The sequence below is a fragment of the Watersipora subatra genome, chromosome 3 (genome assembly GCF_963576615.1).
Source record: "Watersipora subatra chromosome 3, tzWatSuba1.1, whole genome shotgun sequence".
In the NCBI taxonomy this organism is placed as follows: Eukaryota; Metazoa; Bryozoa; class Gymnolaemata; order Cheilostomatida; family Watersiporidae; genus Watersipora; species Watersipora subatra.
Window position 1 is genome coordinate 56,168,195 of NC_088710.1, and position 23,877 is coordinate 56,192,071.

The 23,877-nt window shown below is 38.5% G+C and overlaps 1 protein-coding gene across 1 annotated transcript; it reads right to left on the reverse strand.

Annotated features, from left to right (window-relative positions):
* Positions 1-20,127: 20,127 nt before the first annotated feature.
* On the reverse strand, positions 20,128-23,529 carry LOC137390765 (uncharacterized). The gene has a single exon (XM_068077085.1). It carries the CDS (start codon positions 23,527-23,529, stop codon positions 20,128-20,130), a length of 3,402 nt encoding a protein of 1,133 aa, XP_067933186.1.
* Positions 23,530-23,877: the final 348 nt, after the last annotated feature.

A 23,877-nucleotide genomic window follows, 5' to 3' on the forward strand; every position in this document is an offset into this window, starting at 1 on the left:
TTGCCTGCAACACTGAACAAACGTTCTACAGGTCCACTAGATGCAGGGCAAGCCAAAAATCTTTGAGCTAGTTTTGCCATGTTTGGTAGCCTGAGAGAATTTTGAGCCCAGTAGGTAAGAGGGCAACTGTCTTCTGAAAGGAGCTCCTCTGTTTTGTATTTTTCAAATTCAATCTCAAGCTTAGACTTGGAACCGCATGATGAGTTCACTGAACCAGTTTTTTCCTTTATTACTGTAAACAGAAATTTCTTTTGTTTTGGACTTGCTTCGCCACTATCATTGCTTACCTCAATCTCTGATGGATCACAAGTTAGTTTGGCTATGTCCAGGAGACTATTTACAACAGAAGGCTCAGCAAATGTTGCTTTAAAACGAGGATCCAAAAAAGTTGCAAACTCATTTTCATCTAGGCCAAGATATTTTGTTAAACGTTTGTTAATTGAATCTCTCAAGCTACCTACCAGTTGGCTGTTAACAGAATCTGCTAAATCAGAAAACGAGGATTTTAGCTGTTCAACACAAGGAATGATCAGGCTAGCTGTGACAGAGTTTTCTGCCTGCAGCAAAGATGCTTTCTGTCCATTGAAATGGCCGTCGGTTCTACAGTTGACGAGGATTCATCTTCACTGTCACTTGTTTGTTCAATAGCCTCGCATATGTCATCACCATCTTCTTCATCTGATGTTTGCTCCTCTGGCATGTAGATATTCAAATCAACAGTGACTTCACTCATGGACGGTAAACTAAATCCTTTAACCATATTGCTGGCATTATCCGTCACCACGGATTGCACTTTGTCTTGCAGACCATGCTCTCGAATTATCTCATTAAACACACGACAAATGTTTTCTCCAGTGTGCCTGCCTCTGAAGCGTCTGCAAGCCAGCATAGCAGAGTTCAGTTTCCAATCTGCGGTAATCCAGTGCACTGTGACGCCCAGATATGCACGCATCTGGTTATTGCTCCACAAGTCTGCAGTCGCACAGACAGACTTCACACTCACAAACGAGGCTTTCAGAGAAACCTTTAGTGTTTGTGCTCTTTGAGATATTTGTTTTCTAAACCTATCTCTTGAGGCAATCTTATATTGAGGTTCACAAGCGTGAATAAGTTTTTTGAACTTGGTAGATTGAATTGTCTCCAGAGGACGCAAATCAGACGCGACCCAGTCAATAATGCGCTCGTCAATCTCTTTCTGCTTTCTGTGGGATTTACCAAACTTTTTAAGATTGGCATGAGCTTCACTCTTCACTAAGTAGCTTGTGATTGTATGGTTAGAAGCTTTGCTAGTTGAAGCAGATGGTTCTGCAATCACTTTTGTATATATCTCCTCATGCTTAGCCTGAAAGTATATTTTGCAGTTAATAGTTTAGAAATTTCTTATATACAATGCATATAATATTTTGGATCAACACAAGCACTGGCTGCAAAACTGGCAAAGTTTTGCTGAGTAACAAGTCAAAAAGCAAACTTCAAAACGAGAATCACAAACAAGTAAGACAGACAGAGTGTTTTGCAAAAAACATCTCTTATTGACAGTCACCACCCTGACAATAGTACTTTTGCATTTTTACACGAGCTTGAGTTAAAAAATCCTATAATTTGAAATAAAACTAGTATAATAATTATAGACTTAATATATACAGTAATATATATTAAATATAGTTTAATATAAATATTTATATATAAATAATATATGTATGTGTGTGTCTGATAACATCAGACACGATTTTCTAAAACTGCTAGATCACACATTTCCCAGAGGCCACAAACTACATTAGACTTTCAGCAGGAACAACACCAAAGTCAGCTACAGTTGCATAGGAAGTTTGCAGAAGCAAATAGATGGCGACAACAAAAGCATTCTGTCTAGTAATGGAACAAAGGGCATATATGCATGACTGCATGTACATGTATATGTATTTTATCTGTACATAATATATAATGAATAAAAATAAAACATTCAATGTAATCCAAATTAAACATAATTTGACATACCTTCAGGTGTGTAGATAAATTGTTCTTCGTTTTATTGGTAACTTTGAAGTTCTTTGTACAGTGTATACACATTACTGTGTATGTTCCAGAAGTGTCAACAGGAAATGTATAATGGTCGCTGTAATTTACTAGTGTTCGACGTCCCATGTTTACAACATATGTTGAAGACAGAAGTGTGTGTACGTATGTGTGCGCGCTTGCGTGTCAAATGAGCGTGTGTGTGCAATCGTCAACTCTTCCCGAACATGTGATTATTTTATACATAATATGTGTTACAGTAGTGATTTTGTAGCTCTTGCTTGTATTTCTAGCCTTTGCCTGTGGTTTCATTTAGTTCTTACGTTATATGCCACCTGCTGTTTATTGCTGACTCACACTTTAGAACAATAAAATGTGTTCACATACACCCCATTAGTTCAGTATATTGTGGTCAAAAAGGAGTCCTTGTCAGGTCATAGAGGTGGGCAGTTGGTGCTTGCTTGACCAGCCGTTGCTGGGCTCTTGCTTCCTCCGTTCTTCCGGATAGCCCAGTTTTGATTGGTGCTCTGGCGTGGGACCTTTTCTGGTGGGGCCAGTAGGAGCGCGACAACACCTGTGTCCCATTTTGCTGATGGCGATACTTTCAGGCTGCTCAATCAGTTAGCAATTTGCAATGCATCAGACCAGATGCAATTCTCTTTAGAAATTTATGCTTTATCATTTTTATTGTCAATACGTATGCTACGCAAAGTTAAAGTTTAACCATTTGTTAAAAGCTAAGTGCTAAGGAGGCCAAAGATATGCTACATTTTTGTATATTATATTTGATGCTTTACCGTTGAATTATTTACTCTGTAATTGCTGTTATGTAATTGTCACGGTTGCACTTATGTTTCATTTATACATGCAGTTTTAATTTGCTATTATAGCTCATGTGAGCATCTCGCTTAGTGCTACTTGTTTTATTGCAGACTTAACAGTGTGTTTTTGACCATTAGGTTTGGAGAATAATAATAAAGAGCATTACAGAGTAACATTTCCTTAGTCGAGTTTTAGTCCACTTTTGAGTTAATTTCTTCCAGACCCCTTTAATAGTTTCTGTAATACCACTGATGTTAGCTGTTTGTGTATTACCATTGTCTATTCATGTAGCCTAGTCTATACAATATAACTCCCTCTGTTTATATCTTGGATTACGTCTATGTTACAATTTCCATAATTCATTTCTATATTATTTCCATTTCCATACCATTTCCATAATTCATTTCCATAGTTTTTTCCATTTCCATAACATTTCCAAAATTCATTTCCATATTATTTCCATTTCCATAACATTTCCATAATTCATTTCCATATTATTTCCATAACATTTCCATAATTTATTTCCTTATTATTTCCATTTCCATAATATTTCCATAATTCATTTCCATATTATTTCCATTTCCATAACATTTCCATATTTCAAAAATAAAATTTCCATATCCATTTCCATAAAATTATGGAAATATTTATGTTTATGGAAATGGATATGGAAAAGTAAACATTTCCATAATATGTTTAGCGATCCCTGCTACCAATTCATCAATTTTTTAAAGTCATCAAGCTGTTTGCACATGCGCTCGTTCACGAAAAAGCCGCCATATTTGTAAGAAATGATTGTTATTCTTTTATTTAATAGTACTTTTTGGTGTTGTTTTGATACTATAGTAAAAAAATTGCAAACAAAAGCATCATTTTCAAAAATTCATAGCCAAACCTAGGTGTTTTTACCAATAAAATTGTCTATAAAGATGGCCGACAACGATAAAATGACGTCACAAAAAAGCGAAGGATAGATACACGAACGGATTTCAATTGATCACTTCGTTATTAATACTGTTCAGCACTTGCTAGCTTCCCTGGGCTTAATATTTTAGCTACTGATGTGTTTGGTAGTTGGAAAAGATTTAGTGAAGAGTTTTTACTCTATAAAAATGAAGGCTCTTGAGATGGGTGGAAGGGAGGAGACTATGGGGGAAGAGGCCATCATGGTCCCTAACTTCACACCTAGGGCTCAATTACTAGTTCTCTTTAAAGCTGTAGGCCAGGAAGGTAGGGAAACCCTAAGGTCGTTGGGATTTGAGTCTAATAAGCCAGACTCAACTTTCAACCAGTCTTGGGACCTGCTGAGAGGGCATTATGAAAGGGAGGAAACATCTACGCCTAGACCCAAAAATTTGTTTCTGCGAAACAACTTGCGGGAGAAGGCGATAGAGATTTTCTCCTTAAGAGTAGAGCGGCTTAGTAGGCAGCTTGATTTTGGCACGAATAATGATTCGTAAAAGAGCTTTGCTCTGGTCATTGCCGTGAATGGACTATGTGACACAAAATTGAGTAGAGATTTAATGGCCCAAAATAGTCTGGATTGGAAGAAGTTGACAAACATCCGAACCAGAAATGTAGCACAAGAGGCCTCAAATATGCTCGCGGCGGAGTTTAGTTCTCGATTTGCTGCCTCTCAACCTAATGCGACACCAGAAACTGCAATGCCAACCCCAGAGGCTAGTACCTCTTCAGAGGCTACAAGTGTGAAGGTTACTGCACAGCAGCGTTTCAAACAGGAGGTTGGCGAGGTACAGAGGCGAGAGGGTCAGACCGTTGGCGAAAGAGAAGAGATAGTAGTAGTGACAGCTACAAGGCTCGAGGACGCCATGGGTGTTACGATGGCTACGGACGCGGTTTTAGCAGCCATGAGGCTAGTCAGGAATGCTATGGGCATCATAGTGGTTACAGAGGGGGCTCTAGCAGCCATGAAGGTAGTCACAAAGGACATTATCGCTATCACCGTTATAGTATTAACAGCAATTCAGACGGTCCTTGGGACCGTATAAAAGATACGGTTCCAAGGACTGTATAGGCAGGAATAGTTATCGACGGAAGCGTCGTCATTCTCCGTACCGGAGAAGTGATGACAGCTGCTATGAGTGTGGTTCAATGGATCACTTTGTGAAAAATTGCCCACAAGTTATATGCAATAATTGCAGGAAACTCGGGCACATGGCAGGTGCCTGCGACAGGCCAAGCCGATGCCGTACATGTGACGGCAAATATCACCCTGAGAGCGAGTGTCCCTTTAAATCAGGGATAGACCGCAGTAGTGATTGGAAGGTTTGGATAGTTTCTAACTGATGTTCTAGTTGACTAGCTGATCATTTTAGACTCACTCTGTCAGTCCATGGCCAAGATGTTCCTTTCTGTCTAGACACTGGGGCAGATGTTACTGTGTTGACAGAAGGAACTCAAAAGTCTTTAGACTTGCCACTCCTTCCTGGTTCCATGATTTTGGTTGGCGCAGGTAGAAAGGGGTTGTGTGGTAGAAGTTGCTGATGTCAAGATCAAAAGCAAGCGAAAGTCAACTAACTGCAAAGCACATGTGGTGCTAGGGGCTATTAGAAATCTTTTGGGAGCACAAGAAATTATAGACTTAGGTTTTTTGGCGATTGTCAATGCTACAAACCTGGAGGCATTTGATTCGGTAAAAGAGTTTCCAAGACTCTTTCAAGGGCTAGGAACGATGCAATGCTTGTTTAGCATTGAACTAATGGAAAATACTGAACTTTATCATATTTTTTCTCCGAGTCCTATAGATGCCGGTCTTTATGACAAGGCAAGGACTAGAATAGAGAAGATGTTAGTGCTGGGAATTATTGAGTCAGTAGAACAACCAACTGATTGGCGTTTAGGGCTGACCATAGCTCCAAAGCCCAATGGCGCCATAAGGATGTGTGTAGACCTTACCCACCTCAATAAAAGGGTGAAAAGAAAGACATATTTACTCCCAAGGGTGAGTGACATGTTGTCGAGACTAGGTGAATGTCGCATCTTCTCCAAGGTCGATGCAAATTCAGCATTTTGGCAACTTGAGCTAGACACTAAGAGTAAGTTACTGATGATATTCATCTCTCCATGGGAAGGTATTGCTTTGAACGAGTGCCTTATGGCATCTCCTCAACTTCTGAGTATTATCAGAGAGGCATGGAAAATATATTGGGCCATATGGACGGAGTTATCTGTTTAATGAATGGTATTTTAATCTTCGGTAAGGATGAGACCACTCACTGGAAATGGTTGAGGATGGTCTAATCTAAGATTGAAGCTGCTGGAGAGACACTTCGCGAAGACAAGTGTGAGTTGGGCTGTACTTCAGTAAAATTTCTCGGATATCTTGTCAGTGCTGAAGGTGTAAGGCCAGACCCGGACAAAGTAAAAACAATTTGTCAGTTAAATCCTTCAAAAGATAAAGCTGCTAGGCGCTTCATTGGCATTCATTCTCAGCACGTTTTCCAAGAATTTGTCTGATTTAGCTACACCATTTATGTCGTGATGGAAGCTCGCAGTATGTGGCTTTGGGGCAGTAGTCAACAGTTAGCTTTTGAACAGATCAAACGAGAACTGTCACGGGCCTCTGTACTATGTGCATTTGACTTGAATAAGCAGCATTGTGTGTCAGCAGACTCAAGCCGGTATGCTATCAGTGCTGTGCTACTACAGCAGAATGAGCCAAATATTTAGCAACCAATCGAATATGCTTCTCGCAAACTGACTGACGCCGAAACTAAGTATGCAATGGTTGAGAAAAAAAAGAAGCGCTGACAGTCACCTAGACCTGCGAAAAATTTTATTACCTAGTAGGTCGATATTTTAAGGTAGAGGCGGACCACAAACCTTTAGTCGCCATTTTTCTTGACAAGAATCTGTCTAAGTTACCTTTGCGGGTACAACGGTTTAAAATGAGGATGAGATATGGTTATTCAATTGTTCATAGCCCAAGACCTCAAATGTACCTAGCAGACACATTAAGTCGGCCCGGTGCCGCTAGCAGTGAAAATATACGCCACTGCTCAGCAGTAGAACAGTACGTCGAAACACAGGTTGCAGAGATGCTAGACCCATGTGGGCGAACTGAGTTGTTTAAATGTTGACTTGCAACAAAATTCACGTTACAGCTATTTTGTATCAAAATATTCACCATGTTTTACTCTGCTGTGTTGTAGGTGCAAAAAATGTGGAAATGTGATTACAAGATCTTAAAAGCTCAAAAACGAACAGTTACTAGCCACCATCACAAAACCGCCGTAGATTGAAATCAGTTTATTTTTCTGAAGTAGTCATTACATTTGGTTATTGTTTTGACACATGTGTAAATTGAAAAGCCAATAAAAGGCTCAATATAAAACTTCTCTGTCACTGAGACTGGTGACAAAGTAACCAGAAGTGGTCGGGCTGTCAAAACGAAAAGGCATTATGGTTTCCTCTATTATAAATAATGTTCTCCTTTTGTAGATTACTAATTCCAAAAACTACAATAATCTACTACCAAGAAGTGTCCTAATCTTCACTGCAAGGACTCAGGAGATCACTTGGGAAAAAACTTCCCAATATGTTGGAGATGTGGGAGACCTTTCCACACAACAGACCATTGCACTCGTAGCAGGTGCAAAAAGTACAGACAGGAAGGCCATGAGAGGAAATGGTGCCCGCGCATGGTCTGCAACACGTGTGGGGGAAGGGCCACACAGTTGAGTTTTGCTGGACCTTGTCAAGAAGGAGTTGGAGAAAGGCGAAAGCCCCCTTCAGTGCCTGCAGGAGAACCCCGTAAAAGGGGACAGGCCTTCCAACAGGGTGCAAAAGAGGGCAGGAGTGGACGACAGATGACATCCCGTGCCACCAGCCAACTCGTAACCAGACAGCGAGTCCTGCCGATGTTTTCACCTCACCTTGGAAGACATTCAAGCGACAATCAGGGAGGGGGCTCTGGTTCCCAGACTGACTTTGAGGGGAATTGCGGACTCTCAAAGCGGAGCGTGCCACACTGAAGAGACGGTACGACACAGATATGAAGGAACTGGAGAGACGAGAGGAGCTCAGAGGAGCAAGGTAGTGCGAGTACGAGATAGCTTGCCTTCTCCGGGAGATCTTAACCACAGCTGACTCTTTTGGTTCTCGGGCGGCTCCCCAGACCCTCAGATTTTGGAGAAAACCCGCTGCTACCACCAGGCCAGCACCATCCCCCGCAAGGGGCAGCAGTAAGGCGATAAGTGGAGACTCCGGCAATAAGAGAGACCACCTTAAGGTTGGAAAGAGACAGCGTCACGTCATCAGCCACTGCCAAAGACCTCACAACAGGAGACCGTGCTGAACAGGCGGTTGTAGCCGAATACCTGCTTGCAGGAGATCGTACTAAACAGACAATTCAGCGGAAAACCTGCTCACAGGAGAGTGCACTGAGCCAACAAAAATAGCCAGAGACCTTGCCCTAGAAGGAGAATGTCCATTAGAAGGAGAAAACATGGACACTGCGGACGAGGCGCTGTTACTCGATCCAGGCAAAACTGCAATGGGAACCTCAAAATAATGTTGGGAGAGATTCCAGACTCTCAGCGACATTTGGAGAGACACCAGACTTTCAACCTTTTCTAAAGGGGAGTTTTAGGCTTCATTGTGAAGCCTTGCAATTCCAGAGATACCCGGAGTATCAGAGTGCCCCAGAGGCGTAAAGTAGAACTACCATGTTTTACTCACAGAGACACCAGACTCTGGGGGAAACCCATGTTTTTCTATCTGCACTTGAGTGTGCAAAAGATTAGCAAGTAGTCGCATGCAAGCTATGCAGGCTGCAAAAGACGAGGCCTCATGAGATCTCTCAGAATTTCAGGTGAACATCCCCTGCGAGAAAGCCGCTACCATCAAACAAAGGGAGATGTGATATTATCGGCTCGCTAATACTTCGGTTTGACCGGAAGTAAAGAGAATAACGCGAGGCCGTTAGTGGAGATTTTATAATCGCTCTTACGACTTGAAGCTTGGTAAGTAAAGACGTGCTTATTTTTTATCTTTTATCTCCTAAGTAACGTTTTGATAAGAACCTATTAAACTAAAGGCTCTTTAGTTCACACCAAGGTCAAGATGATCTCGGGGATTCTTGGTAACTATTCGAGAGGCCTATTCGAGAGGCCTATTTGAGAGATATCTATATATATATATCTTTATATATAAATATATGTATGTATATCTATATGTATATATATATATCTTTATATATGTATATATATTTACATATATTCATATGTATATATATATATATCTACTATATAAATGGCAATCGTTGTCTATCTGTCTGTCCGCTTTATAGAGTACCGTACTTTTCGGACTATTAGCCGCTACTAGGTATCTAGGGCGCATTAACGAGAATCTCCGGTTAGTACACGCCTCTAATACATAACCTATTCATCGTTTTTACATAAAAATCACGTCATCTCCGGTTAGCGCGTAGTAATTTACACGCAATTAATATTTACTGCCAACGTGTACCGAGAAGGTCGCGTAAACGTTTGTTTCTTGCGGCCACTGGAAAAACACAACTCTCACCTACTAAATTTCCACATTGAAAAGGTAAGTGCTTCTTATTCAATGTTGTATTGTCTATGAATTGCCACACTTTCAATACATAACCCTTTCACTTGCGTCCATGTACAAATTTAGCTATCGGCCTACTGCCAACCATTTTGCCGATATTGCTTCATGATATTTTTTTCAATTTGAAACTCCATCTAGAACGTTTGTTGTATCTGTGTAATTACAAAATTCTGAATCGGCTATAATGTCATCAATTTGGTTTGTTTTCTAACTCGGTGGCGTTTTTAAAACTTGCACAAAAAACGGTTGTTTTTAACCACTTCGGGTACAATTGTATAATCCAATTTCGCGTTCAAGTACAATTAAATCATGATGCTCTACAGATTGACATGGGTCAACAAAATGTCATTTTAACCATAGAAGCACTCACATTTTCACATAGAACACCTATACTTTTTGGAAAGCAGAGTAAATACTGTATCTGATTGTATTGTCTTTATTGCAAAAATTAAAAAATAATAAATGTTGAAAGTAGCATGAAATAGCGGTTTTATTAAAGTTTGTGTTCTACAAACATATTTGACTAATAAGGGTAGCATATAAATGTGTAAACGTATAAATGATAACAAGCAATTAAAACATACTGTGTATAAAATGCAATCTGCAATCTCTTCTACACCTATTAACTTATCTTCGTCACCACTCCACTAGATGTCTGCCATTTTTATCGCTGAATTGAAGCCTATACGCATCTACTACTAGCTACTACGCGTTGTTACTAGCTGATCGCGATGTTGAACTTTGAATGCAAATTACTCGAAATTCTTTCATTTGGCCATAGCTGTTTGACCAGTCCAATGTCTGCAAACATGTCTGAAGGTCATGCTTAGTTTTGTAGATGTATTGTAACTGTAAGCAGGCTCTAAATATAGATGGATGAGTAATGCAACTACGCAAAGCCTAAAAACCGGCTGATGAACTTGAAAAGAATATACTCGAAGCCGCTATAGCAGCGCATGCACCCAAAATGGTTAAGTTGGAAATTATCAAACGAAGATTTAAAATTAAACTTTAGGCTAATTTTATAGAAAAATCTTTGGACAACACCGTCACTACCATAAAAGTCTTAAAGATCGTTGGTTATGTTATCAACGAATAATAAAATTCAGTTGCTAGCAATTGCTGGGAAAGTCACAAAAATGTGTTTACGGCGGTCGACCATAGAAAGCGCATGAATGAGTCTACTGCAGTGAAAGGGTTGAAAATGTTGGATTTTCTACTGTTTGTGATAGTAAACATGTTCATTTCCTTCCGCAGCTGAGTTACTTTTACTTTTGTTCCAGCTAGGAGTACTACAGAACTACAGCTACTACAGAATTTGCACGGGCACTCCGAGCGTTGCGATAGGCGGCGGGTGAAAAGAAAGCGAGCAGCGTATATTACAAAAAAGCACACCATCTCATTCAATTTTAGAAATGCTTGAAGCAGTACAATGCCTCCCAAAAAGCCTACTGCCCAAACGCAAGAACAGATTGATTCCCGTAGAGAAAGAGACAGAATTCGCAAAGCAACAGCTAGACGAGCAGAAACTGCAGAGCAAACACAGCTACGCCACAACAAAACGGAACTGCTACTACAGTTGCTAGAAGTGCAGAAACTGCAGAGCAAACACAGCTACGCCTACAACAAAACAGAATAGCTACTGCATCTGCTAGAAGTGCAGAAACTGCAGAGCAAACACAGCTATGCCTACAACGAAACAGAATAGCAGCTACTAGAAGAGCAGAAACCGCTGAACAAACACAGGTACATCGAGAGCAGGCCAGAATAGATGCTGCAGCCGCTAGAAGTGCAGAGACTACTGAGACGACCCAGCAGCGACTCAAACGGCTCAGAGCAGCCGCTACATCAGCCAGACGTGCAGAAACCTCCGAGCAGATGGAGCGGCCACAAGAACATGATGCACTAGCTACAACAGCTGCTCGGCGAGCTGAATTTTCAGAGCAGATGAAATGGCGACAACAGCGAGATGCACTAACTACAGCAGCTGCTACCAGGCGCCGTGTATGGACAGAAAACTTCGCACTTGACTACAGTTCTGCAACACAATATAGGGCCGAATTTTTCTATGGGACGAATGTCCAAAAATGCTCCAAATATAATGCCTTACGTTGGAAAGGCAAGAGGCCATATATTTAGTTTATATAGTAGATTTTATTGATAATAAATTTTATCAACACGACCACATTACTGCTGCACAGTTTGTATATACGGTGTCAAAACACAGGCTATAGACGAAAAACTGGTGAGTCATGATTAGTGTTTTAAGCATGTAGAAGTCTCAATTCAATAAATGCTGGCGATGGCTTAGCAGTGCAATAGCAAAATATTTTCTAGAATTTCTTAAAATGTGTAAATTTAAAATATGTAAAACTTTTCAATACTGCCAGTTTGAAGAACTTCAGTTTGCCTAGCAATGTCAATTTCATTATCAGTCATGTGTACAAAATTAGGACAGTTCCGATTTGAGTGGTTCGAGACTGATGCATTGTAGACTAGCTGTAAAACACATTGCATATTTTCATTGGTCTCTCTAACATTACTGACATGTACAACTGCATATGTGTATGCAATCAGATCAGCACAAAAATTTCAGTTGATTGCATGTTTGGAGTTGTTTTACAGTATGGAAGACAACTCTCAATAAAACTATTGCTTTACGTAAATCTGTTCCCGAACACGGGTAATGCAGCTAGTACATGTATATGAGGGAGAGAGGGAAAGAGGAAGAGAGAGAAGGAACTTCTGGGACAGTGGTTGACCTAGAAAAGATAACGGACACTATTTATCGAATTTTATAGAACATTTGTACGCAATAAACAATCTTTAACTAATTTATTTTCACTGTTCGCTTGTTTGAAGAATTTTCTTATGTTTATGATCGCGTATCGGAATAATCTAAGTATCTGTTCTAATTAAGTACAGTGCACTCTCAAGATACGATGTTAATTCGTTCTAGGGTTGGCATCGTATGGTGAAAAAATTGTATATCGGGGTATAAAGACCATTGTAATTATACAATGCAAACACCCCCTGGTGAAAATCGTCAATTTTTTTTATAAAAATCTGTACATATTGACAATTAGCAACAAAATAGTATGTTAACTTTAGTAATTATAGTTACCTACAGTAACTGTATTGTATTTAGTGTATTTTAATGGTTATGATTTGCAATAAAATGCAAAATTATAATGTGCGTACCAAATGTAGTACGTACGGTAAGGAGTTCTTGCCTTCAAAAGGTACGCATAACATAAACTTTGAATTCACTTCAAGTAAGTTTAGCTTGCTAAGCCTTCACTTAAAATTATGTTTTAGTTTGTATTTTGAACTATTTTACTGAAATTCAACTTTTTATCACGAAATTTTATCCTTCAGCAGTTCCTATCTTCACTTTCACTATAAACTTTAGCCTATCTGGTTGAAACGTTTTTCAACCTAAATCAATAAGGCCGAGCGATGCAGTTATAGAAAGCGGCCTCTCGCACACTTGACCATTTAATGGCTACCGAAATGAAAAATAAAATTATATTTTCTATACTGGACGTACATACCTTTGGAGTAACGTGGCTTTAGCTGATACATGTAGCGGGTAAACCAGAGAGGAGGCAAAACGTATCAATGCTAATTATGGTGCTGTACACTTGAAAATAAATTTAAATAATATATATTATACATGCATTGTTTTAATGTACCAGTCCACATCAGCAAATTAAACACTTGAAATATTTCTGCGAATCTGAGATTTTCTGTATCTTCTACATCCTCGCCTTTACTAAATGGTTGCTCCTTTTGAATGCTGATCGCGTGCATGACTTAGCTCATTCAAATCTTCACTCGGAAGCTCTTTCTTGTGCTTGCTTTGATGGAGTTCTTGTTTTAATAATAATTGCAAATGCTGATTGGTTGCGATCATATTCCTTGACAATGTTAATAATACGGGTCCCTTCTTATTTACGACATCCAACTTTGTTGACATAGAAATCATTTTTCCTTCGTTTTGTAACATTTGTATCGGTCTCAGATTCCATAGATAACAAATTAAATGTAGATAGTTGTAGTTATATACGTATGCTGACTTGAAAGTTTATAGCAAAATCTATAATAACGCTACAAATGAATATTTGCTCTCGCTTGTGTATTTTACACGAAATTTTCCACGCAGACATGAGAGAAGTCGATCATTGTGTCTCTTCTAAACGTTCTAAGAATGTTTTCGGCAAACTATATTTCGGTGTCTTTTTTATTTCGACGTGTGCTATGAGCACACCGACGGCCAAATTTTAACTCGGGCGAAACTTTTCTCAAATTCGTTTGGTGAAATAAAATTTGTATAGCGAGGTGAAGATATCACAATGTTTGACTTCGTAAGGTGAAAAAATCGTATATCAGGGTAATCGTATCTCGAGGGTGCACTGTATTAGTTGTTTAAGTCATTTAAATATTAGTGTTTCCGCTTTTGTTGATACGTTTTTTCGAGATAAGGTTTTGTAATTAGCCTTTTTCGTTACCGAAATATGCCTTACTGTTGTTCTAAGAATACTGTTCCCTTCATAGAATATGTAAAATTTTATGAACTTTTTGTTAACGCTTAGATTGTTACACTGCAATGGCTAGTTGTCACTCGATAATTTTTTGTTACAAATGTGAAAATTTTTACGAAATCAGCAAGGACATGTGATTGGTCAGTTGGAACAATAACTGTTAATCTCTAGTCCAATCGCTTATGTTATATAAATACTGGCGCAATTTTTAAGGCAAGTCGATAAAGTGAATTTAGATTAGTATGCTAAGAGGGGTTGTCTAATCCCTGACCTTCTGTTTTAAAGGGATTGCAACTCCTAACTTGTTGCTGCTTTTGTAAGGGAAAAATACCACTTCCTTTGGGTCCTGACAAGTAAAAGTGACCAGAGAGATGCAACTGTTCGGCTGGTGCACTGTGATGCTGGTACAATCTGAGAGATTGTTAGCCCAGTTGCTTATTGGAGATGATGCATACTGGTGCACTTGTGTTTGCTGGTGCACTTGTGTTTGCTGGTGCAATGCATATGCTAGTGCAATGTGTATGCTGGTGCAATGTGTATGCTGGTGGAATTTGTATGCTGGTGCAATGTGTATGCTGGTGTAATGTGTATGCTGGTGCAATGCAAGTGAAGTCAAGCTAGTCGATGTTTGTAGAAAGATTTAGTGAAAGGTTGACTTGCAACAAAATTCACATTACAGTTATTTGGTATCAAAAGATTCACCATGTCTTACTCTGTTGTGTTGTAGGTGCCAAATGTGTGGAAAAGTGATTACAAGCTCTTAAAAGCTCAAAACCGAAAAACCGCCATAGATTGGAATCTATTTATTTTTCTGACGTAGTCATGATAGTTTGGTTATTGTCTTGTCACGTGATGTTCTCACATGAATTGAAAAGCCAATAAAAAGCTCAATACAAACTTATCGTAGCACTAGTTAATGACAAACACTTCGGGTTTTACCGAAGACCCCGTATCAAATATAGATGCTCGCTACTTTACAGTTTTGTTTTGGCCTGGTCTAATCGGCAAGTCATAATCTGATTATGTGACCCAATACTTCGCAAATAATTTCTGCAGCACTTTTCGATTATCACAGGTGACCAACAGGCTCGTCATGATTATCAGACAAATATATGTATGTACTCCTTCAAGGTAAGGTTAAAAAATTAAATGAATTTTTACAGTAAGTTATAAGATATCACTGCTAAAAGTGACAGCATTACGATGACGATAAAACAGACGCGTAAGAACAATACACATGGTTTTATTGAATGCGTGAAGTATATTTGTGAAAATATTTCGACGAATAAGGTTGCATAAACGTGTAAACAGAAACCATCTACCACAACTACGTCACATTTGAGCCGTTTTGGAAAGAGAATCCAAACTACGGCGGTCTCGTGTGGCTGCGATTAACTGTTCATTTTTAGCTTTTATGAGCTTGTATTCACATTCCCACATATTTGGCACCTACAACACAACAGAGTAAGACATGGTGAATCTTTTGATATCAAATAACGGTATTGTGAATTTTGTTGCAAGTCAACCTTGAAGGTTGCAGTATGTCTTGTATTGTCCACAAAAATGTACGTGTACATACAGGCAGGGTATTTATATCTTAGAAGGCGGGCCTTAGCAAGTTCAACCAGAGTAGCTAGGTACATGAGAGTTTGTAACGAAAAACAGGCCCGTCCTCTACATATGATTAGGTAATGGCTACACATATTATGACTACGCCTACAGAAACAAGGCATAATTCGGGTATGTATAATTGGTTATTTGTATTAGTTCACATCATCAACTTGTGTTTTGCTCTTGAAAAAGACACATGATACTATTACTATAATAAAATCTTTTTTTTTTGGAGAAATATCATTTCGGATTGTTATTAAAAGACTAGTAGCAAGCTTGAAGAAGATGGCAACAAATAATTAGATGACTAGTGTTATTGTTCTTACAGGAGTTGTGTTCCCTCCTGTTGATTTCAGTAGGTTGTATCTCGAGCAGCATTGGGTTCAACCATAGATGTAGTAAACCCTAGATTGGCGAATAGCTATCATTACAATGGAGCAAAAGTGAGGCCTATAATTGGCTGTTGTTTTCACGACGTTACGTCGTATTGATGTGCATCTCAGCATCAAAGCCTTCAATTGAGCAATAAGTTTAGTAGTGGAAGCACACTTGGCATGCTAGTTTGTAAGCCATAAACGTAACAATAAGACCAAATTCTTAGTGAAATGTCATCAGAAGAGACCACAACACCCCAGGCATATCATGAATTGCCCATAACAAGACAGAACTTCAACTCAAAACAAGAAGCTTTCAACAATATCATAAGCTATCTATGCCGATTAAAGACACCAAGCTGAAAGCTGCTAGTGGAAAATAATAGGAAAATCATCATCATTTCGTCGATGGTTTTGAGTCAGCAGCCAAATCTGTACATGGCATTGCTCAATATCTTTTCAGCAACTACCCTTACATCAACTACTTCCTAACCTTTAAGATCAACCAGGATCACATTGAGATTCTGTTTTCCACAATACGATCTAAGAGTGGCTATAACAACAACCCGGATGTGCAGTGCTTTAGATCTGCACTTCGAGCACTGTTCATAAAAGCAGATATCACGCCAAGTCCCAATGTTAACTGTATTGATCTGGATGTGAGCAGGGCTGAAAAAACTGGCCAACTCCTGCTACAGCCTCTGGCTAGAAAGAAAAAGAAGAGACAAAAGCTGAGGAAAGTGAAGATGAAGAGTTCGGTGATGAGGATTTTTTTCTAACTCAAATGTGATGAGTGTATCAAGCTCTTGACCAATGTAGAAGTAGTGGGAAGTAGAAATAATGATGACATAACCCTAATCTCAGTTAAAAACAGAGGAGGATTGGTGACCAGATTGATAGGCCAAATATGTATTGCTGCAGAAAAGTGCCTACGTTCACACATGGAGAGCTATGGTATCATACAGAGAGCTTTTAAACAAGTAACATCACAGACAATAACATATATGTCTTATTACATAACCTCAATCAAGGTTTTACATGTACAGTGCATGCCAACAGTCTACTCAAAACTATAGTAAATCGCTATATACTAAAATCAGAATACACTATGCCGCTTCAAAGCAGGAATCTAGTTCAACCAACTTTAGACAAATACTATCTCGTTTAGTTATTTTCAGTCATGTCTAATGGGCGTTTAATACAGTGGTCCAGCGTAACTGCTTCTAAATCTCATTTGATTCATTAGTTTGTTATTAGTTTAATTTCTATTTGGTCACTCTTTGTATTATCAATGATATAGAAGCTTCTAAATCATTGGTATTATTCATTACCATGTGTGTAAGATTCTTGCCTTTCTCATCCAGAGTCATTACAGTCATACTTCGACTTACGAGCTTAATGCGTTCAGAGACTGAGCTCGTATGTCAATTTACTCGCGTGTTGGTGCAATTTCTTTATATATAGAACAATTAAATATATATATTGATTGGTTTCCATACTCTAAAAATGCAAATAAAACACTCAAAACAATATATTGTAACAGAAAGAACATGTTGGTTATTGTCCTAACTTACCACATGCTTTCAAAAAGCAACAAATAAAAAATAATGCAAGGAAATGTGATTAATTAAAATGTAAAATTAAATACATATAATAGCAGCTAACGCTAGCATTTGCCAGAGAGGGAGAAATAAGTTATCCTCCATTACAACAGTTGACTTTGATAAATTTGGATTTTATCCAAGTCTTAAAAGACAAACTTAAAAGCAAACCTAAAAGCAAACTTTAATCTTTAACTTAACGTGATTAAAATTTCTTCGGCGTTCATAGTTTTAAGTTTCTCGCTGGTTAGCTAACTTTTCTTTTGTTTCGCTCTCATGACTAGCTGGCCGTTTTAAGAGAAACCTATCTAAGGACTCATAGATATAGTAAACCCTAGATATGTGAATAATCAAAACAAGTCAGGCCTATAATTAGCATGATGCAACGTCATGGTGATGTGCAAAGCGAATCAGCTGATCTATTAACTCCTATTGACTTAGCACTAAAAACTGCTCAATTTTTCCATAGTTTGTGCATCTGAGACTGCAAATTTTATTGAAAATATGTAAAACTTATATACAGTAATACTTCAACTTACGATTGCCCTAACGTACGAGAAACTTGATGTGCGAGCCAGCTTTTAAGCATGTTTTAGCACTAACATATGAGCCATGTTTGAGATACGATCACATGAGTCAGTTGCCAAGTATGTTGGAGGTGTTTTATGAGAACAGCGTCACTCTGTATTTTTCAACTGCTCAGATTATACGTTTGTACCATGTTTTTTGTGCGCGATTTTCAGTGCAGAATTATGTGAATTAACAGTACCGTGCATAGACCGAAAGTTTGCCAGTAAAAGGATAGATAATGCAAAGAAAAAGCGAATGATAACAATTGATATTAAACGGAAATTTATTGAAAAATATGCAAAATATGTATGCGCGATTGAGCTAGCTCAGCAATATGACAGAAATACATCCATCAATTACCGTATCAAATACAAGGATCATATTCAAGGCATTTAGTTTGCAAAAGGACTAACCATAGTTTCTAAACAACGCAGCGATCTTCACGACCACTGATGGAGAGACTGCTCAGGCATTGGGAAAAAGATAAACAATGGGCCGGTGACAGCGTAACTAAAACGATGCTACGTAAAAAGGCCGCTGCTATCTATCAAGACTATAAAAAATAGACATTCGGACAAGTTGGCTAGTGGTCGTGCATTAACCCTTGGTGACGACACCTGTGTTCGTCCTAATCGCAACATGTTGAAAGGGTGACAAAGGCAAACGTCCTTAGATAGGTTTCTCTTAAAATGGCCGGCTAGTCGTGAGAGCGAAACAAAAGAAAAATTAGCTAACCAGCGAGAAACTTAAAACTATGAACGCCGAAGAAATTTTAATCACGTTAAGTTAAAGATTAAAGTTTGCTTTTAGGTTTGCTTTTAAGTTTGTCTTTTAAGACTTGGATAAAATCCAAATATATCAAAATCAACTGTTGTAATGAAGGATAACTTATCTCTCCCTCTCTGGCAAATGCTAGCGTTAGCTGCTATTGTATGTATTTAATTTTACATTTTAATTAATCACATTTCCTTGCATTATTTTTTATTTGTTGCTTTTTGAAAGCATGTGGTAAGTTAGGGCAATAACCAACATGTTCTTTTTGTTACAATATATTGTTTTGAGTGTTTTATTTGCATTTTTAGAGTATGGAAACCAATCAATATATATATTTAATTGTTCTGTACTGGCTCATAGGGAGTTAAGGATGGAGTCCAACTGATTGTTTGGTTAATAATAGTTTATTGAATCATAAACCATAAACCATTGAACCGTGAAAACTGTAAACAAATACATGGAGATTAATAACATAATAAACATAAAAGTATTTAGCAAGAAAAACTATTAATGTTCTATATAGAATTGATTAAAATGATGATAAGCCGCAATACAATTAAAACATAAAATGCATTCATAAATCCGTAAAAATCTATCAGGCAAACAATGAAATGAGACATGAATGATATAATATACTATAAAAAAAACATACCTCTTTGGCCTATTCCCAATTGAGTCAGTAATCCTGATATGATTGCAGAAGATTATATATTGTAATAAGATGACGTATTGCGTGTGAGTAAATAATTGAAGTCAAAATGTACACAAATAGTCTATAGCGTAGTCAAAATTGACTACATGATTCGGTGAGGTGTCTGACGGAGTTACTGGACAATAAATGAATTTGCTGATTCCTACGCTTGATTTTATACAAAACTAACAAAAACATGTTTTTACGTTGAAATGTTATTACAAGAAGTATGAATCTCTGGTTTACACCTCAGATCTATAAAAAAGGTATTATTTAAGGATAAATACACATAATGAATCATTGCTGCCAAGTTTCACAAAGTGTTAATCCTTGTTTACTGGTTAATTGCACTACGCTATAATAAGGCTATATAATAGATATGCTGCTAAACTACTGTGGTCAGTGCAACAGGAACTGGCTTCATTTATATAAGGTGAATCATGATGACCCAGGATAGAGGCAATAAATTGGGGTCACTACACTCCCACCTAAAATTTAATAATTTTACTATATTTTTCACTAATTCGTATTTACAGTTTGTTCTCAACCAGAAACACAGTCTTTGTTACTGGTCTATCTAGGTGTTGCCGTTTGTTGGTGCCTTTACGGTAGTCAGGATTAGCAATCAGCACCCTAGCAGATCTAACTAGACCATCTCTAGACTTGTTACACTGTACAACTTTGGCTAGTTTCCAGTCGTTTCTAACAGCATCACTGTCATTTACCACTACAATGCCTCCTACTTTAATATCTTTTGTTGGTTTATTCCATTTTTGCCTTTGTTGCAGTGTGCTTAAATAGTCAGTACGCCACCGCTTCCAAAACTCATTGGCAATGTACTGAAATTGTTTCCAGTGTTTTCGGGAGTAAACATCAGGTTCAGGGAATTGACCAGGTGGAGGTAACACTACATCGGATTTTATGGTCAAAAGTAAATTTGGGGTATGAGGGACCTGTTCATCCGTGATGAGACCAAGAGGTTGAGAATTGACTATTGCCATTACTTCAAAAAGAATAGTGCGCAAAGTTGCACTATCAAACCTCCCACCATGCCTACAGAACAAACCCTTCAAAAAACTTCTTACTGTATGAATTTGCCTCTCCCAAACTCCACCCGTGTGAAATGTATGTGGAGGGTTGGATACGAACTCAGTATTCATAGACTGGTTTGGTAGTTGCTTCTGCAACTCCTTTGTTAATTCCGACATGGCGCCTACAAAATTCGTACCCTGGTCGCACCTGATTTGTCTTACAGATCCTCTTATGGCTATAAAGGACTGTAAAGCGTTAATGAAAGAATCAGTGGACATGTCATTTAAGAGCTGTAAATGAACTGCTCTTGAACTCATGCATGTGGATACAAGTCCATATCTTTTGACTTCCTTTCGAGCTTCCTTGGCTAATTTTTCGAGCAGCAAGTTCAGGCGATGCTTTGCTGATGGTAATGTGTTTGGTGAGCTTGGTGTGCTCTTTAGTGGTAGAGGCATTGCTACGTAACCTTGAGAATCCCTATGTGTATTTTCTTTCATGATTTGGATAAATTGCTGATCTTCGACTGACAAACCAGTTTCTGTGACCTTGGTGTCAGTGAAGTCTGTGCTCATGACCTGAAGAATTTCTGTTTTTGTATCAGTTTCTATGTTGCTATAAGTGTCCTTCTTGACCAAGAAGTTCACCATGTTTCTGGTTTCATTGTGAGGAGACATTATCTCCTTGGATACTACCTTATGACATATGCTTCTGTCATTCATTTGATTCCTAGAGTTAAGGTTTCCCATAACTACCCAGCCTAGTTCTGTTTTCATAGCAAATGGTTCTGTGTCATTACCTATGACATTTTCACTTGACCTAAATGCTAGAGGGCAATCATAACCAATAAGTAGACCTAATGGTGTATTAACATCATGATCTGCACCCATTTCTGCTACTACTCGTCGCAGATGTGGCCAAGCATTGACAGATTTCCTGGTTGGAATATGCTCTTTAATTGCAGGTATTTCATCTTTTGCATAAGCTGGAGGAAGTTTGATTATTCGTTTTGAGTCTTGACCTCTTACTCTAAGTCCAGTAACTTTTTGACATTTGATAGTTGAACTTGAAGATGTCATTGTTGCTAGGTTTAGCATAGTTTCAGTTTTGGATGCATTTGTTGCATTGGCTACACTTGTGGTGACAAAGGAGGAACTAGATTGGCTATCAAGCAAGGCATAGACCAACATTTCTTTGTTGGGTTCATTTGCGCTAGATACCCACACAGGTATTGTCATCGATGCGGCTTTGACTACAGATGGAGTTTCTAAATTGTGAGAGACATGCTTCTCTTCATTTGCTTCATGCTTTGGGTCGGCCTTAGACACTTGGCTATCATTGTGCTTTTTATCTTTAAAAGCCTGATTGGACTTTGAACCAGAAGGCATGTCGGGACTATAGCTAGTCGGATATTCTATGTGCAATGATGTTGGATGTGCTTTGGTACATTTTGAGCATGTTGCTTTGTTTGTACAAGTTTTTGATCTATGAGTTGCGCTAGTTTTTTCTAGACATGAAAAACATAGAGAGTTCATTTTGACAAATTCTTGTTTCTTTTCGTGTGGCTGTTTAGCTAGATCATGACACTCAGTGGTGAGATGTCGTCTTGGTTCACTGTAAAACTTACAGAAGGAAGTTTTTTGCTGTGCTGCATTTATAACTATAGACTTATTGTTATCTGACAGTGTAGTTTCTATTGTGTTGGTCTTAAGAGTAATCTTTCTATCTCGTTTTGCAGAGGTTTTGTCATTTGCATCTGCTGGGTTTTTTGCCAGCATAGCATTGCAAGCTATTTCTGCTTCTTCAGCAATGAATGAACAAAAATCAGCAAATGATGGATATTTGCCTTTGTCCTTTTGTCTGGCCTTAGTGGCTGTGCGTACCCACTGGTTGTGCAGCCAGTCAGGTAGCTTTGCCGCCATTTTCCTGTTTTCTCTACTATCATTCAATATTGAAAGTTCAGGCACACTAGCTAGAGCTGCTTGACATTGGTTTAGAAAGTCGGAAAACTTTCTAAGTCCAACACCATCTTTGGAAGTTATTTTAGGCCATTGATCTATTTTGTCTCTAAACCTATCTGCTATAAGCAAAGAATCTCCAAATCTGTCTTGAAGTGTTTGTTTTGCCTTATTGTAGGCTTCTGGCGATTGCAGTAGGAAGTAGCCATCAACAGCTTCCTTTGCTGCACCGCTGACATACCTTTTCAAGTAGTGCAGTTTTTCAACTGTTGTACCATTTCTTTGATCTATCAATGTATCAAAGGCTATTTTCCAATCCGCATACTCTAGAGGATTTCCGTAAAACACAAAAGGTTCTGGAGGTGGCAAGCGAGATAAGTTCATAGCAGATGTGATAGAATTTACTATGGCATTTGTCAATTGTGGGGATATTATTTCATGACTGTTTTCGTTTTGGCTTAGTACTAAGCTTTGCAAACCAGGATTAGAAGTGACTTGTGATTTTACACTAAGTGGAGGTTTTGTAGGAGGTCTGAGCAACACTGGGCTCAAATTTGTCTCCTCTTGCTCTTCATTAATGGCTTGAAGGATTATATCCTTTTTTCGTTTTTCTGCAGTAATTTTTGCTTGAATTTTTGCCTGTTCTATTTCTGTTCTTTTTTGTTGCAACTCGTGTTCCAATTTTTCATTTTCAAGTTTAGCTTGGAGTTCTACTTCTTGTTCAGCTATTTCAGCCATTTTCATACGTAATATGGATATGCTACTGCGCGATTTGCTAGAACTTGATCGAGATTTTACTGAGCCTGATCGATAGCTACTAGATCGGAAGCTTTGAGCCGTGGCCCCTTTTTGAGACTTAGAACTGCGAGCAGTATGATGTGAGTTGTGCTGTGATGTGTCTAAAGCACTGCTTTTTAGTGGCTTGCCACTATGTGAATTCACCATGTCAACATGCACTGCTTCAACTTGTGATTGTCTAACACTATCGCTGCTTATTAGTGCATGTGATTGTTCGGTGCTTTCTATATGTGTTTGAGCTGATGGCTCCTTTGTCTTTACAACTTGTTCAGATAGCAATTGATCGACACTTTGTAAAATTAGACTTCTATCTCTAGCAAGTCTATCTATGTCTTTTACTAGTTGAGAATCATGCTTTTCAGAGATCTTCCTAATGTTAGCAAATTCCTCGTTTATATGTTCAGCACATTTTTCTAGAGTCAGTTTGATTTCAGATAATCTGCTAAACTCTAAGGCATTATTCAGCTCTTTCAAGAGTTGTTGAGTTCTAATGAG